Source organism: Marmota flaviventris, chromosome 11, assembly GCF_047511675.1.
Source record: "Marmota flaviventris isolate mMarFla1 chromosome 11, mMarFla1.hap1, whole genome shotgun sequence".
NCBI lineage: Eukaryota > Metazoa > Chordata > Mammalia > Rodentia > Sciuridae > Marmota > Marmota flaviventris.
The window spans coordinates 86,420,812-86,440,004 of record NC_092508.1 but is presented as its reverse complement, the minus strand read 5'-3'; the positions used below and the strand labels follow the sequence as shown (position 1 = coordinate 86,440,004).

At 33.2% G+C, this 19,193-nt stretch overlaps 1 protein-coding gene across 1 annotated transcript in view; it reads left to right on the top strand.

Annotated features, from left to right (window-relative positions):
* Arhgap15 (Rho GTPase activating protein 15) overlaps positions 1 to 19,193 on the top strand; it is a 630,363-nt gene that overhangs the window by 114,280 nt on the left and 496,890 nt on the right. The window contains exon 6 of the mRNA XM_071619213.1: positions 2,451 to 2,540. Within this exon, the coding sequence (XP_071475314.1) occupies positions 2,451 to 2,540 (90 nt within the window). The remainder of the gene's footprint in view (positions 1 to 2,450; positions 2,541 to 19,193) is intronic.

Sequence of the window (19,193 nt, the reverse complement as noted above, 5' to 3'; positions counted from 1 at the left end):
CAGAGGAAAAGGCAAACAAGGCCTTAACTCAGGGAGCTTAATTCTAGTGGGGGAAACACAAACAGTCAGTATATAAAAATATATATGCTAATTTTAGTTAGGAGGAAAGAAATTAAAACAAGACATAGGATAGTCGTTCTGGGGCACAGATCTTTTATATAAAAGACAGTCAAAGAACACTCTCTGGCAAGGTGAAATTAACTAGGAGCTACTGGGTAAGGAGCCAGCTATGTGAAGATTGGGAGGTAGTCCAGATAAACAGGTGGTTTACAGGGCCTAACGCAAGATCAAGTTTAGCAGAGGACACAAACAAGATCAATATGTCTGTCCTGGATTCTAGTGAGAAAGCTGTAGCTTTCCCAAATTCTTCTGTGTTTTAGCATGAGTATGATCACAGTGTGCATTCAATTTTCAAGGACCAGTAGTGGTTAAGAATAGACTTAGAAGTGACGCTACTAGCATTTAAATTCTGGCCTTTTCTTTTGTAGCTGTGTTACCTTGGGAAAGTTCTGCCATGCCAGAACCATTCTGGCATACTTTCTTACCTAACTAGAATGGTGATAATAATAATAGCCACCTCAGTTGTTAATAATTTGTACTAATAATAATGACCTTAACAATTGTAAGAATTAAATGAATTCCTAGATGAAAGGCCTAAGGAAAAGGCTTGGCATATTAAAAATGCCTCTTATTTGAAATAATTTGGTCTTTCCCCCCGACTATATTATATGGGAAAGATAAGCTCTTTTGTCTGATTTTTCTTTGTTTGTTTGTTTTGGCACTGGGAATCAAACCCAGGGACACTTAACCACTGAGCTACATCATCAGCCCTCAGTTGCTGAGGGTCTTGCTATGTCTTATACTCTTAATGGTTATTTTTGTTGGTTCGGATTATCCTATAATTCAATGAACTCTACAAGAAGCATTTGATTTTAAACATTTATTTTACCAGAAATCCCTTGGCAATAATTATCATTATCATTTTGGGGATCATTCATAATAGTGGTCACTTGGTGGCAGAAGATGAGTGAACCAATAAAAATCTGTCACAATTTGAAATATCTTTAAGGGATATGTCTTATTTTGTTGGGTTTTTCATGAGGTTCCTATTAAATAACATGGAAATAATATGCTATCAACTCTGTCTTGCCAGCTGAATTTATTCTGAAGGAATGATACACTGGGATTTATGATATTTCTTCAAAAACTGATTTGAGTTGCCCAAAACTAAAATCTCACAATTTACAATAAAAATGGATTTTTCAGCTTTTTCTGAAAAAAAAAAAACAAAACTGTTTCTTTAAACTGATAAAATTGGACACAGTAACTATAAGGAAACAATTATGGATAGATAATTTCTTTTAATATTTTATAATTTTATTCATAATTTCATGTTTTAACCTGAAGTTCCTGCCATTGAAAATACTGCCTAAAGTATTATAAGCTTTGTATGCTAAGATTTTAATATAGTCTATGGAAAAATACTTGAGGAAAGTTACTGAACTCACCTATAGAGAAACCGAGAGTGAAACTATGAAAATAGTTGAAAAATCTTTCAAATGTGACATGTCTTTGAAAAATAATGAAGAAACTTGCTATGCTGTATGAATTTAATGTTTTCTAATTGTTATCCACTTGAATCAGATGAAAATGAAAATATTTTGGCAACCAGAATTAATATGTCTATTAATGGACTATTAAGAATTATTGAAATAAAACAACTTTTAAGTAGTATCCACATTGTCACCATGTAACTAGAAGCACACACATTATAACCTATTTGGTCTAAAGTAAATTTATTAGATAAAAGTATACATATAGTCATGTGCATAGTCTTCCAAGTCTAAAAAGTGAACTCATAAAAGGCACATAGTTGACACTTAATAAATACTTGTTGGATTTGTTAGCATATGAAACACAAACCTACAAAAGGATTTTGAGATTTATTAATGCACCTGCTCCGTTTTCTAGATGATGTAGCCAAATCCCAAGTAACTTTGTTAAAGTCACAAAGCTAAATCTCTGTATGGGGTTTCCATTACATTATGATTTACTAACTTTATGTTTCCTCTTAGGTCTAAGTATATGACTTTAAATGCTTTTACATTACATTAGCCATTGAATAGCAACATTCATTCTTAAGGAAACATTTTAAAGCTTGCATTTCTTTAGGATTACTAAATAACATCACAAAACAACATTTTATGTATTTGTTTTTGTCATTATCTACAATTAATGAAATTTTAAAATGGACTTTGAAGTTTAGAGAGTTAAAATTATGAAGTCTCTCTCCATCCCAAATCTTATAAATTGGGTTTCTCCTAGAAGAAAAAATAGATAGGCTTTTTATCATAAATATGTATAGCTTCTAACTCAATAAACTCTTATTTTCTCTGACATGCATCTCCAATGATGTGTGCTTTTTATTCTTATTTCATTTTTATTTACAGAAAAGTGGGCACAAACCAGAAAGTGTGGATTTGTGTGGAGCACATATTGAATGGGCCAAAGAAAAATCAAGCAGAAAGAATGTCTTTCAGGTAAGAATGTTACATATATTCAATTTATTCCTATTCCTTCTAAATCTGATGTCTCTTGGGTAATCAAAATCAGACTACCTTCTTGTGATGTTTTCATGTGCATGAACTAGTTGTCTGAAGGTCATTATGAAAGACTGACTTCTCTTCCTTGTTGAATCTTTGGTTTGTTTTTTTTTTGTTTTCCCTGGTGGCTGGTTGCTATCTAAACATAAAATACATGTTGCATGTTGATTTTGATTAGCTTTACACATAGGTCTTTGAATTTTGAAATGAATTTGATAGCTGTTTGGAGTTCCAACCTAGAATGCTTTACTTAAATTAGATATATTGTCGAATTTTCAAATGTACATAAGTGAAGATTCACCAATTACAAACTATTTTGATTCATTGTCACAACTGTCTTCTGGTCATTAATTACATTCACTAGTGTAAGTAGTGAGGATGAAGAGAGCTGAACAGCTATGAAAATTATATCATTTTACATCGCATAAAGTTTTTGGAAAAAAAAACACTGTGGTTAATAATTATAATTATATTCCATTGAATGGAAAGAACCAGATGAAATCCTTGAAAGAGAAGAAATTGGTAATTTTTTTCATATATGTTACCAAACTACATCATATGGCATGGTTTTCTTTGGCAATTAATAATTTTAGATTGTAGAGGTTGATATTTTTTACACTTTTAAATGAAATTTAACTTTTATATTTCTAAAATAACTCATAACTTTATAAGCATATTTCACATTTTATATCATTTAGCAGCCAATGGAGCCAGATTATTGAACTTTTTCATAAAGTATCTTTTAACAACAATTAGGTTCTTGAAGAAAAGTAAATTCTTCTGTTCTTAAATTTTGTCGTGAGATGAATATATGGAGTCTTATATTTGTATCTTATAGATAGGTGAAATTTGATATCTACATTCTTACTAGAGGGGAAAAATGCTCTTTTCCAGTATAGGCTGCTTTTTCAAAATAGTAATTCAGGTATGGTCGACTAATTTGGGACCATTTAGATTTTTAAAAGAAACCAACAATTTTTGTCATATTCTGGAATAATTTTTTTTCTGGTTCTAGTTTTATTCTACTTAGATGAAGAGATATTATTATTACCAAAAAGAAATGAAATGAAGAGAATATAAACAATTATTATTTCTTAATAAAAATAAAATTTTAAACACAGGAGGAAAGGGGAAAGGTAGGAAGGCAGGCAAACTATCTGGACAGCCCAACACACCCAGAAATCAATGGTCTAATCCCAAGAGTGATGAAAAAGTGGTTTTTGAGATTAAAATAGGAGAAATAAATTTGTTTTAAAGTGAGCAATGATATATAGGTGATATATTCTTTCTCCATTCTTGCTCTTTTTGTTAATCTGCTATAAATAATAATTTTGAAGATTATAATCATAATCTGTATAACAACCTAGAGGATCAGGTATGCTAAGTGTTGTAGTCTTCATAAGTATTGTGATTTTAGCATCCTCATCACCACAGTTGTAAAAGAAATACATTAAATTCAAATTTATGGACATAAATCTTGAATGATAGAAACTTTTGAAAATGGGCTAAACTATCCTGTTGACCTTGTGAAGGGTCACAATTGATGTTGATAGTCATCTATATATCATGTATACAGGGCTACAAGAAGAAAAATATTTATGGGTATAGTAAGCATAGTTATACAATAAAATTGCTTATACTAGTGGAATATAAAATCATAAGATTTTATGAATATCACTAAATATCTCTTTTTGTAATTTTCCTCATTTCTAAATATAGATACTTCCAAAAAATTTAAATTATTCTCATTTTTTGTAACTTTTGGGGAATGAAAATCTCAGTAGCTAGCATTGTTTGTAGTGTAATTGAACAATTCATGGGACCTCGGTGATTATATGCATATGGTCTTAGATCCTTTGGAGAAACAAGAGAATTAGCAAAGCTTAAAAATGATTCAAGTTTTGTTTTCTGCTTTATTCTTTATGAATGAATCATTAGGTTTCTGGTAATGCTGAAATCTTTCACCACCAAAATGTACGAACTTAGGTAAAATTTACTAGTATGTATCTATAGATACAAGCTATGAGAGTAAGCCTTTGAGAGGAACAATATAAACAGCTTTTGTAGTTCTGTTAACAAAAAAGCATCGGGAAGAATTTGCCAGGGAGCTAAATCTAGATGACTTACATCAATATTTGATTAGATACATTAGCTGGTCAAACTCTCAAATGATCAGAATAAACACGATTATATCTCAAAAACATGGTATTAAGGCATTGTTGGATGTTGGAGTATGTGTGTGTGCAGGGGTTTCATTACCTTAAGAATAATGAAGTGTTTCTTCCTGACAAAAAGACCATCAGAGCTTCAGCTGATGCGCTACATCAGAAATAGCTTTAAAATTCCAAGTTTGAATTAGGCTTGGTGTTCAATCTCAGTCTATGAATTATAGATTACAGATAGCAAATGACTATTGAGATTTTTGGTTCAAGAAAAATCAAAGAAGTGCAAAATTAGAAATAATTTAAAATTTGAAATCTGTCTTTAAAAAGGTGATGGATTAGCAATTATATGCCACATAATTACAGTGTCTGCAGAGAAGTCCAACTTAAAATGAATACAAAAACAAACAAAAAATTGCGAGTGCCTGAGATAAATGAAAGCCACATAGGCACACATTTGTCTCAAATACACATACACACACATAAACACACACACACACACACACACATACACACATGTTGGAAGATTTAACTAGCTTCATTTTTTTTCTATGTCCTGCTTGGATATTTGTTCATTTTTTCTTTGTATTAAAGGCTATATTTCCTTCATAGTCAAAGTCCTATCAAACTCATTGTGTGAATTCAGCCTTATTTGATTGGCACATGTTGACATTACAGTGACAACATTAATGACTAGGTTTTAGTATTTAAGAACTTTTGGTCAATCAAATCAAAATGTTGCTCTTTTGCTGAATTCAAGAACACCTACCTACTTTGTAACAGAACCATCTTTGATCCAATTGATAATACTTAATAAAAAGTGATATATTTTTAAAATTACTGTTAACTTCTGTACAAAGGAATATATAGTAATGTTATAACATGTTAAAATAAGTATGTGTATATATATATAAATATATATATTGTGTGTATAATGTATGTGTGTATGTGTATACACGCATCTAATACTTGAGTTTAGTAAAGTGAGCATTTATGTATACACACACACACACATACACACATACACATGCACAAACACAGAAAGATACTTTGTGTTATAAATTCCACACAAATTCTAAGTCGAATTAGTAAATGTTCATTGCTAACTTTTGCTTAATTCTGCAGAAAGCATAACTGTCAAGGACCATCACAAATTTGATGTTGCTTGATAAAACATTTAGCAACCAAGTGATTTGTAATGAATTGTGGTACAAGTTTTCTCAGTGAACTTAAGAGCAACACTAGGTCTTCATCAGGGAAGAAGTGAATAAAAAGATTTATGTTCAAATCACATGCTTTAAACATTCTTCCTAAGTGCTAGTTTGCTCTTTGGTGTTTAGCCTGAAATTTAAAGCACTAAGGATTAAAAGGATTACAACATAATCTTAAATAATCCTAAATGTCATTTACACAGAGAGAGTTGTAATAACTAAATAAAACCATGTTGAAGGATGGCAGTACTCTCAGGCAGCATCCTTGACACAAACAGTGCTTCTTCCACCTTCTTTCTCTTTACTGGGCACATTAGGCTTCCAAAGCCTTTTCATAGGAAATTCATCTGAGAACATGACTTAAAAATGGTTTGAAACAATACAGAATTTTTTTAGTTTTTAATATCCTTCTGTTTCAAAGTTGAATGAAAATGTTTACTTATATTGTTTCTTATAATTCCTTCCTTCCTTCAAAAGTCTAGGAAAAGGGACTTTCTGACATGGTTATCAAATAGATGATATGCCTCTTACACAGTCCCCAATCTCCAAGGGAGTACCCCTTTACTAAATATACGAGAGTTCCAATGCACTGTAATTAATTCCATGCTGTTTAATTTAGCACTTAAATATTCTTTATTCTGTCATGTTAATTAGTTTTGCCTCCCAAAGAAAATATGAAGAAAAACTATATCAAATACTGCCCTTCACTTACTATACTAGAAGATTGGACATATTTTAACTGATTAAACTATTACTTTTTAAGGCTAAAGTTGCATTCATTCAGGAAGAACAATCTCTTTCATGAAATATTTAGGATATTTTGTCCACAATACAGACCTTGTAATACAAGATTCCCCAGGTTGAAACAGGAATATAGAACATGAAGATATTGGTACTTTTCATTATAAGGTATAAGAGAGTAGCTAGCCATTTATTCATTTAAATGGTTCATTTATTTGTACTCTAAAGTCTTATCTTTTCTCAAGGCAATCAGTGACTAGGCCTCAGATTTTTATTTACATTTAAAATAATATTTAATAAAATTTTACTTTTGAATATGCATTGGACTCCTCTATAGATTCATGCTTCAAATAAGATAATTCTATAAATTAATGAATCATGGCTGATAAGGAATATGTCAATTGTTTACTTGAAAGGCAGAAAAAATTAAATGACTAGAATAGATAAGTCTATTCACCTTCCCCAATAATCAATTTATAACCTCAACAAATATCATGGTCGAATTTCCCAGTTGAGATTCTTTTTTTAATACATTAATACCTCTCAGGAGACAGATTCTTTCCTCTACAAGTAAAGTAGTCCTCAGAACAGGTTTATCATTACTTGGATTACTTTTCTGACTTTGGATGAAGTCTTCTGGCTATAATGTATATTAAACATATTCATGTAATATTTTCCATGGATATGCATTACATTTAAAAATAATTTGATTGCTCTTCCTGATCCGAATGTGTCTTAGCTTAAAATGTTTAAGTACTACTTAAGTTTATTAATGCGAAGATAATTTAATAACATCTTGGAAAATACCATTTTAAGCCAAAAGGAAAACTACTGGTATTTTGCTTTTATCCATTTCCTTGTGTTAAAAGTGGTGGTTTAAAAATAAATCTGAGCTTTTACCAATTTTCTCTTTCATTTTTCAATGCTTGTAGTTAAACTAAATGCAAAAGGATGATTCTTCACATTTATACATACATTAGGTTTTGAGTAAAGCTTGTTTCACTTCAGAGAATTATTCACAGGATCTTAAAAGGCATGACATTAAAAATAAACTAGAGTAAGAGAAGCATTAATGTCTAATACAGTTGTTTTTTGCTTTATAGCTTGTCCTCAATCATTTTATCTACCTATTAGATATCCATCCATTATTCAGAATGTATGGTGATGAGAGCCCCTGAGTCTGGGGACCTGAGTTCCAGTTTTGGCTTTGTCAGTTGTAACTTTTTGTAGAACCAGGGCAGGATCACTCCTCTACCTTACAGTTTGTCACACCAAGAAAATAAGAGATAATAGGCCTTCCCCTACCTGCCTCCCATCTGTGTTAATGTTAAAATAAAGTGACTCTTTGATGTATTTTAAAGCAACTACAAAGGAGTGAGTTTTATATAAGTACAACAGGATGTCATTATTCAACTACTAACCACATCATCTCATAATATTTTGAGGGAAATTCAAGATGGAATTTCAGAATAATCAAGATGAGGGGGATATTTGTAAAAGCCAGCTCAGAATTTCTGAGTATTTCTTTTTAATGCCTTCTCAACCATAGACCAAAATTTAATACACCATGTGAAAGGCTTCTCATTCATTGTGTAACAAAGACTATGTCTTCAAACCTTACTTAAATCACTTTTAGTATTATGTTTTTTAAATTAAATAGTATCAATGATATACTATTTAATCAATATGCTAATTAGTTAATAATATATCAAAATTAACCCTTTGAGAAAAGCATTTCTTTTCTGAAGGAGCTTCTATCAAACTATGAAAAAGCAACTTGTAAAAGGTAACTGAGAAACAAGTGCAAAAAGGATGCCCCCAAATGACAGAGACAATGTTAACATTGCCTCTCTACTGAGATTAGAATGGTAATTATGTCTGACTGGAAGGAGAGGGAGATGATTATTTTTGTGATGTTTGTTTTCACTGTGATTGGTAGGGTCACACAATTTTTTTCTAAAGGAAGAACCTAATTTTATAATGCAGGACATGATTTAGTATTATGGAAGTTAGGGGGATGTAAGATTGCAGAAAAGAGAGATAAAGAGCAGGGAATAAAACTGATTGTAAAAATTTTAGTGAGACAGAAAGCACATGTTAGCTCTGCTGAATTAAAAGAGAAATGAAATGGAATAGAAAGGTAGAAAGCATACTCCTCAAAGATGTACATGTCATTCAGTTCAGACCAGGTGAATTGAGAATCAATGTCTCTTTGCAGATTTAATTTTGGAAAACAATGAAGTTCTTTTCAAAAGTATATATAACCTGGATTCTACATATATAAATTAAGTAGATTGGTAGCAAAAATACCAAGTGTGATTCTGTGAAGCACACAGGTTGAAGCCTTATGAACTCATTTGTACAACTTTGTCATTCTACTAACTACTGAAGGGCATAATGCGACCTTACTGTATTATTTTTCTTTGACCTAGCATCAAGGCAGAATCAAACTAAAAGGTTACAATAGCCACATTGATACATAATTTTCTAAAATCAGTCAAGGGAACCAAAATTTAAAGTTTTTAAAATCTATCGAAATTTAAAAATGAAAGGGAAAATTATTAGCATGGCTTATTCTGTTTCTGACATTCTAGGAAAAGAATGGATGCATGTGATCTAATGAACTTAGATCACTGCTAGGCTCAGTCACTTTGCCTCACCTTCTGGAATTGCTGACTTTATGTGCTCAAAGATAAGAATTGAGACTTTGGAATGAATTCTGAGTTTCAGACTGACACCAGGCAAACTGCAACAAGCTATTCTTTGTTTGCTGGCATCATGCTGTAAATCCCCTCTCTCAGAAAATACTCTATTTCTTGATATTTTGGTAGAGAAGTGTGATGGTTTTGTACCATCCATCCATTCCTTTGGCTAATGGTACATTTTCCCCCTCTCCACATAGTCAGAGTGAGGCCAACCAGCCACATAGGGATCAAACCCGTGACTTTAGACCACATACAACAACCTGAGCAAAATTGACCACTGCTGCTGAGGCACTTTCCAGGTTGGAAGTAAAATCATCAAGTGTTATGTTCTTTTTCCACTTGTGATTTTCATCTTATGTAAAGAAAATATTACATTGATTATGGCAAGACAGTGTGCAAACCAAGGGATCTCTTTTTATTATCTGTTTGAAAATTCTTACTTTATATTTGTGAAAGAGAGTAGTCATATTAACTTCATGCTGAGTATGATTTTTTTTTGTACAAACAGACCTATTCCAGAAAAAGGAACAGTTCAATTTTTAAAAATCCCTAAAGCTGGTACACAATAGATGGGTCCAATAAATGGTATCACATTTTATGTCCATAAGGATGACACAAGGTGAAATAAAATTGAGTGCTTTTAGAGAGCATAGGGTCACTGGCAGATAAGTAGCCTGTGCCATTCCATTCTGGGAAGTGTAAGGCAATGAGGTTGGATCTGAAGGCAAGAGAAATATTCACTGTTTATTATGCCACAAGCCACTGAGCAGGAGAAAAATCTGGGCAGTGGTGAACAAAATGCTGAAACCTCAGAGCAATGTTTAAGGCAGTGTAAGAAAATAAAGCAAACATCCGTAAACAAAGGCTGGAAATGAATGCAAGGGAAATACACTAAGTTTATGATGAAAGGAAAACACCAGCACTCACGCAGAACTGGAGAGGCCACTTGCAGGATTTGTGTTTAGAGACTCCTAACATGACAGGGAAACATGGTACTGAAAACATGTTAAATAACAACTATTCAAAAGCAAGGATATAAAACGGTACGGGAAAGTTAAGGATTCTTGGTATCTGAAGAGGGGAGGAGGTCGCTCTTTTATCTCAGCAACAGAGTATGTTGAGAGATGGCCCAAGTGAAACAATGAAATGAAATGGCTGATGTTGGGGAATAACTGTGGAGGAAGCTTTTCAAACTCTTTTTTTTTTTTTTTACTGACAAAAACAAACACATAGTGGTTTATTCAATACCATAACAAAAACAATTTAGAACTTTGGCCACAATTTGTACATGTCAAGTGTTATGAAGTCATCTACAATTTAGAGCTTATCATTGATTTAACAGCTTAAAAAATTTGATGGTCTCTGGGATGTATAATATATTTTTTTATTGTTGGTTGTTCAAAACATTACGAATTTCTTGACATATCATATTCCACACTTTGATTCAAGTGGGTTATGAATTCCCACCTTCACCCCATACACAGATTGCAGAATCACACACATCCATTTTCAAACTCTTTTTGGATAACGTGTCAACAGATAGGTTTGAAGTTACTCTACCAGGGAAGGGACATTCACAGGAAGAATTTAGAGCATTTATTTAGCAGTGAACTATTTGATTCTGAAACTAGGACATTTACAGTGGCAAAATTAAGAAAAAACAGAGACATCTCCCAAAAGGAAAGAAACACTGACACTGAGGATTCCCTTCTCAAGCAACTTAGGAAGACCTGAGAGGCTTGGTTTTGTTTTGAATGTGAATTCAAGCAGTGCTTCATTTTAAAATTCCTACACCCATGATTAAGCAAAAGTCAAACTTCTGATACTTGATTGATGATTTAAGATCAATTAGTAGAAAGCAAGGTGATGAATACACTCAATGTATAGAAGACACTGAGCAGGATAGCAGAAAATTGTAGGAAGCCCTTGTCTTTTGACAGCTATATGGCAACATTGATAACTGCAAATGTTATTTGTCCACCAGAAAAGGAAGTATTTGTTTCAAGCCACAGAAATTTTATACCACAGTATCAAACTAAAATCCACCAGCAGTTTAATGTTTAATGTATATGAAAATTAACATTTGGGGAGCCCAAATACTTTAAAACAAATGAGCCCCACAAAATATACCCAGTGATGTGAAAATAATGGCTGGCTTCATTATGAACAAATTTGTCCTTTTGCTAGCGTAAGGATCGTTCTATTATTAACAGGAAATCTTAGACGGACTACACAGAATGCTGCATTATTCATAAAAGATTGCTGCCATCTGGTGGCTCCTTGGCATCTCAGCACTGACTATGCTGATTTGATTTGACTGGGTGCTCATGTGAGGTATGCAAAGGAGGGCCTAGCCTGGTAAAATAAACACATGGACATCCTCTGGCCCTAGATGCCATTCATCTGATGGCAGTCGTTTCTCCCTCTGCTGTTCTAGAATGGAAGATGCAGGGGAGGGAAAGAGATACTTGGATATCATTTGTCCTGAAGTGTATTTTACATGGCTTATCTAAGGAAGTTACTCTTGGCTGTTCTTGACTGATAAATTTTATCGACATTCATTTCTGTTGGCAAATAAATGTGTACTCAAATATTAGGGAGATTTATTGAATCTAAAAATATGCTATTTTACTTAAATAAGAATATATGCAAGATGCTGTAATCCCTCCTTTGGATCCAAGCATGAATTTTGTTTTTAAGCTATCACTCATTGAGTCTGATTTTGGAAATAATATGATTTTAGTGTCAAAAAAAGAAAAGAATTATAGAGCTGCATAAAACTCAAGGTTTCATCTCATTCAATTGTTATATTAAGAAATCTGGTTAATTGTTAATGCCTCAAACCTAGGAAGTGATATTTCTTTGAGGATTTACAAATTAGATGACAAATATTATTTAGCTTGCATTGTATTTTTCATTGAAAATAAAATAGTTAAAATGTGTTGATGATTTTCAAGGATTAGTGCATTAACTCATTCTTAATCAGAACAAATTAGCTTATCTTTGCAATTTCAGTATGTTTTAAGTTTCAAATAATTATAGAATGGCTCATTGTATGTAGTGAAATCCTGACCCTTAAAACGGATATGGGTATAGCTCTGAAGGCTTTGAAGATTATAGGAGATAATGAGTTAAAATTGCCCCAGGAGGAAAGTTGGAATTCTGTTCTGAATTCTCAGAGACAATATTTTAATAGTTAATGTTCAGTTACTAGTCAATATTTCCCTGTCATTAGATTATCTTATGATTTAAAAATCCACTAACAAAGAGATATTGCACTAAATTTGGAGAATTATAATATTGAGTGAATATTATTCTTTATAAGAAAAGTTAGAAATGACTATTTTAAAGTAAGACATTTGGGTGTTATTTTAAAATTCTTGGAAAGGTTTCCATTCGACAATATGTACTTGATATTACCTTTGTTACTTGCTACTTTTACCACTTATATCTTCTTCCTCAAAACATTAACTTGGCTCATGGAAAGCATGGCCCATCTTCTCTGAGAAGATGGCTCAATTCCCTGTCCCTCTTCCATTTTCTTTTCTACCAACATTTAGGAAGAGGTTGTGAACCACCACCACCACCACCACAGAAAAACCTTGCACAGAAAGTAAAATCAATAATAATTTTGCCATGCTCCCTTTATTTGTAAGTATAAAATATTGATTCAATTATTCTTCTAAGAAACCTAGACCTGTATGTTTGTTTCTATGCTTACAAGAGATAGTAAACCTTCTACCTATGGTCAGGATGGTCCAGTATAGAGTCATAAGTTGCTTATGTTTGTCTCAGTAGCATTCATTTTAGGGGCAGCTTTTACAGCTACTTAACACTAAATTCACTTTTATTCAGGAGAATCATTTATACAGTGTCATTAATGATGTCACCTCCAGTCCTTTAGTATGCAATTGCTAGGTGTTTCATTTTAGAGCCAGGCATTTGATAAGTATTGGCTTGTGGTAAATTTTATCACAGTGACATCTACATCTCAATGGAGGATTGATCCTTTTCTTTCATAGAATGTGAGTTTTGACTCTTGAAGCAAATAGTTTGGTCACATATGACTCTGGCTTAGGGTTCCCCTGAAAGAAAGTTTGAGACTAGGAACTATATTCCAACAAATTTATTTGTGATGTAGTTTCATAGAATTTTAAAACTATCAGTACTAAAACAGAAAGAAGAAAAACCAACACAAGTTCGTTATAGAGTATATTATGGAGTGGTTTGGATGCTTGTTAGAATTTTCCTCCAAAGATGATAGGATTGAACATTTTTCCATTAACTTTGGATTCCTTTGGTTTGAGGTTGTCTCTGCGGTGAGATGTTGTCTTTATATCTTCTTGACTTTCAGGCTGTACAGGGGTGTCCTGAAGCTTTTTTCAGGTACTCAACTCCATAGAACCAGAAATTAAAGGAGTTGTGTGATACATGCTTACGGAAAATGCAGATAGAACAAAGAGAGTTGAAGCTCACATGGAACTATTTCCTCCAGCAGCAGCTGTGGTCACAGATACACATATGCGAGTCAGGACACAAGCAGAAGTGGCTGATAATATCCAACCTTCCATATTCAAATTTTCCTATACCACACACTGAATCTAACCCACTGAAGTCTTCAAGATGGCTACTGGCCTCAATCTCTACAAGAGAGCTAACCAAAAACTTTAAATGGAAAAATAGTCACTGTTCTTGTTACAGCTGCATATTAGGCCATCTTAGAAATTGATCATCAATTTTCTCCATCACAGATTCTAAAATTTTCTCATCCTCAGGCAGAACTATATAATCTGTTATGTTTGCCTGATGTGGTCAGTAAGACCTTCACATGTGAGGGGTTTGGTCCTTGATTTCATGACATCTTCAGGCTGTGTTTACTGCAGTTGATAGTTCATTGCACTTATAAGTCATGGAAGCACTAAGAGACATCTCTATTAATCACTTGAGTTCCAGAATCATTCTTCTCACTTCTATTGTACATAAGCAACCTCACACTTCCATTGTAAGGATCAGTTTAGTAACTGTTTTATTTACTTTGGTCCACATCTTGAGTATCCACAGTTACTCTCAGTGGTCACAGTAACTTCGTGGTATAATTACTAATCCATCTTAGAAGCAAACTTCTGTCCCATTCAAGAACAATAATTTTCAATCCATCAAGGCCAAAGTTTAAAGACTCAGGAGCATCAAATCAATGCTGCAGGTGGATCACTGTAGAGGCTACTCCTATTTTTTAGACCCATATATTCTAGCTATTCTGGACACAGTGCCATGTATCACCATAGATTCAGAGAATATTCTGCATTTTAAAATACAGGACCACAAGCTAATTAGTTATTTTCTCTAAGCTTCCACCTTAGCTGGGACTAGGATAATATTCATTTTTTTCTATTAGGTTAATTGCTTCCAAGTTGATGTTGTTATAGTTAGTAAGATCAGAGTCTCCCAGAATCTTGTATTCCTTCGCTTCCCTGATATGAGGTAATGTTGTGAATGACCCCATATTACACCACGATGCACCATAATCAGACATGGTGTGAATTCCAGTGAGAATGAGTCACTGTTACCCCAAGAATGGAAGTGATCTGTTGTATCCAGTTTGCTATCAAGCATCAGGATGGTTTCTTAAAGGGCTCAATGTCTACCAGTGCTGCTGGAAGATTATACAATTAGTCCTGGTAGGAGTTCTATCAGCTTTGTTAAGAAGAAGTCATGGTACTGAACCTGTGCAAAGTCCCCATCCCATCACTTTGATCACACCATTCATGGCTCTATTGTGCAAGCGTTATCTGGTTAAGAGAGAAGCTAGAGGGCATCAACAGACTAGGTCATCTGGTGTACTGGCTTACTTTGTGGTAGGTATTAAGACGTTGATATGAGATGAGACACAAAAAATCTGCATGTTCTGTGCCATCTTTCATAAGTCCATTGACATTTCCCAGATTCCTTTGTTTCTAATCTTCTAGATTGTCTACTTCCAGGCCTGTGACTAACATGAAAAGCCATTCTCACCATCTGGCAATCAAATCATATTGCTTTTTTCAGGCTAGCCTATTCTCCAGCTGACTCCTTGCATCTCTGCCTCATAGGAGGGTTTTCTTCAATATAGTCCTACAAAGACACCCCTGGGTAGGTATATGGTACAGCTGCCATTCATATCTTTGGTGCTCATCAACACAGAGATGATCTATGAATCAGGCTTGAGTTTTTTCATTATTCATCTGCTGGCTTTAAGAATGTCCATGAGGACATAGGGAAAAGCTCAGAGAGAGGGACCAATATAACAGTGACAGGTAAAATGGAAATTTGAGCCACCTGTTCATGAAACTTACTTAGGTTCTTCAGACCTGCTTGGGCCAAATTCTGCATACAGCATTTCTTTCTTTTTTTTTTTCATTTATATATGACAGCAGAATGCATTACAGTTCTTATTACACATATAGAGCACATTTTTTTTATATCTCTGGTTGTATCCAAAGTATATTCACACTAATTCATGTCTTCATACATGTATTTTGGATAATAATGATCATCACATTCCACCATCATTATAACCCATTCCACTCCCTTCCCCTCCAACCCCTCCCATGCTCTTTCTCCCTGTGCCACTATGAATCAGCCTCCTTATATCAAGAAAACATTTGGCATTTGGTTTTTTTGGGATTGGCTAACTTCACTTAGCATTATGTTCTCTAACTCCATCCAATGAATAGAGCATATCTATCCAAAGATTCTTGACCAATCTGCAATTCAGTGGATCTGAAAATACCAGGTCAACATTGGAACCTGAAAACATACAGTCACTTGATCAGATGCTCATTTTTTATTCTGACCCAGAGAAAGGCCAGGATCTACTTTTGATTGCTGAGAATTTCTTTAAGTTTTTATTTTTATTCTTATTTGTTATATATGACAGCAGAATGCATTACAATTGATATAACACATACAGAGCATATTTTTTCTTATCTCTGGTTGTATATGAAGTATATTCTTTATTGCAGAAGACAGTCTTCCCCTAGAATCTTCTAGGCCTTTGTTCTGAAGCTCTTAGTATGACCTACCACAGATTCCCCCAAGAATATCACACTCCAATTCCTCATTGTATTTTCAGAATCTTATCATTCAAGAGTCAAGGAACTTGTACCATAGCCTACAATAGCTACAAGCATTAAGTTATGGATAGCCACACCAGTGTATGAATAGCATCTTGAAATACTTATATTTCTGAATATACTGACTTTCCTAGTAACAGAGGTCCAGGGCTTTAAGAAATATAACTACATGAAAATTCTGAGTGCAGCCCAGATTCCTGAGTGTGAACCAATAAATGGTTATTTATTTATAAATGTTGAACTGATAAACAACAAGATGGAAGCTGTATGTATTAATGGGGTACTATGTAATATTTAACACGTGTACATTTCCTAAAGTTTAAATCAGGTTAAACACATGTATCTCCTCAAACATTTATCACTTCTTTGTGATGAAAACTTTGAAAATCCTTTCTGCTAACTTGTTTAAATTTACAGCACATAATTTTTATGTATATTCACCATAGTAGGCAATAGTACCCCAGAGCTTCTTGCTCCTATCTATCTATATAACTTAGTACCCACTGATCAACCTTTTCTCATTACTCCTCATCCTGACTTCCTTATCAGGCTTCTGATAACTGCCATTGTACTTCTATTAGATTAATTTATTTTTTTAGGTTCAACATATAAGTGAGATCATGAAGTACTGAAGTACTTGTCTTCCTTTGACTGTCTCATTTCACTTGACATAATGTCCTCTAATCACATCCACATTTTTTTTCAAATGGCAGTATTCATTCTTTTTATTGCTGAATAGCAGCACTCTATTGTATGTATGTACCACATTTCCTTTTTGAGAAATATCTGGTTAGATTTATTGTCCAGTTTTTGAGTTGAACTGTAGTTTGGCTATTGACTCTTTGAAGTTCCTTGGATATTCTAGATATCAGCCTTTTGGTTGTACTTTTAAGTCTCTAAATTTGGGGCTTATTTGTTACAAAGCAATAGAAAATTGGTATACATAACATATCAAGAAATATCAATGGTTTAATTTTCATGAGTAAATTATGATATATTTGAAAGTAAAGTTTAACCAGTGTAGAAATCTTTTTAAAAGATAAAGGGAGATGAATGTGTGCTGATAAACATCTGTCATCCCAACCACTTGGGAGACTGAGGCAGGAGCATTACTTGAGCCTAATAATTCAGTGATAGTTTGCCCAACATAGGGAGACCCTGTCTCAAAATAAATAAATAAATAAATAAATAAAAAGGCCGGGGAACCACAGTTGATGGTGTCAGCTTCTAACAATTAGTATCCAAGCACTGGTACCTTACAGAATTGTAGAGAAAATGCAGGTAGTGGCATTTTATTTGGTAATGTCACTTTCCTATTACTCAGTTTGTTTATAGAAATAGCTGCCTAACAAAGTTAACTTCCAGGAAGAATGCCAGGTTACAAGGAATCATACCAGAGTCTTGGAATCACATTGGGCTTTCACCCAAAGTTTTTGCAACATTAGGTGGAGGCAACATAATTTGGCTTGAAAAGTTACAAGGGAAAAAATGACAGAAAATGCTCAGGGAACAGTGTGTTCAGTCATCAAGATAGTATCTTTCTTAGCCTCTTGAAAATCAGAGAAAATTATATGTCTGTGCTATTTTTAAAAATATTATGGACCAACAGAATACAGGGTTGTCACATATCATTGTTAGGCCAACAACTGTAGAGGTTCTAACCCAAAAATTGGGCTGTAAGACACAAGAGCAGATAGAGCCACAGTTGGAAAATCTAAACATAGTCTAAAAGTTTTGGCAATCCAAGAGTTTCTGGGGGAAAGAAAAGAAATTTGATTTCTGTGTTCCTGATGGAAAAACTTGCAAATGACCTGAGAAAATTATATTTGTCATATTTTCATTGCAAATTTTATTTTCTGTTTATTTCTAAAAGTTGAAAATAACTTTGAAAGTTAAAAATTATTCATTATGAAAAGACATGAATGTTATGTTGATTTTGACTTTGAAATTAAAAATATTCTAACAATTACTTTAGTTTTTTAAAAAGTACATATAGTAAGTGCCATTATTATTCCTGAGAATTTTCACAGAATATTCCAGGTCAGAGATACTAGTTGGGTAAAGTGTAAAAGCTTTTCCCAGACCTACCTCCATCAATATAATTTTCAGATTCTTTTTTTCTCAAACAGTATGCCAACAAGAAGGTTTAATTCACTTATTTTTTTCTGAGAATTTTTTTCCTTACATAATTAAACCCAAAGATAAGCATACTGTATTTCATGGTAAAGCTGCATGATGCTAAGTCTGTTCTGTCTTGGACTAAGAATTTATTTGAATTCCTTCAACTAAATTAAATTTTAAAATTACAATAAAGTTTATTATTTCTAAATCTATGTTAGTTTAATGTTAGGAACAGAAACTGATGAAAAACGAGAATAAAATTATTCAGTTATATCAAACTAGGTGTTAAGTGATACTTTTTTTGCATAGTTATTTTTGAAACTGTGTGTTCAGTTATTACTTTTTCATAGTACTGGGTAGAGCTCCAGGATTTTAGAAGACTTAGTTTTCAGAAATGTCTAATTTATGGTTGGGAAATTGAATAACACAGAACTATTCCCCATTATGTCCTTTATTCCACAGTTTATTTTAAATGAATTTTCCCATACCATATAAAATGTGTTTTAATAACACATATTACTTTATCTTCTACAAACAA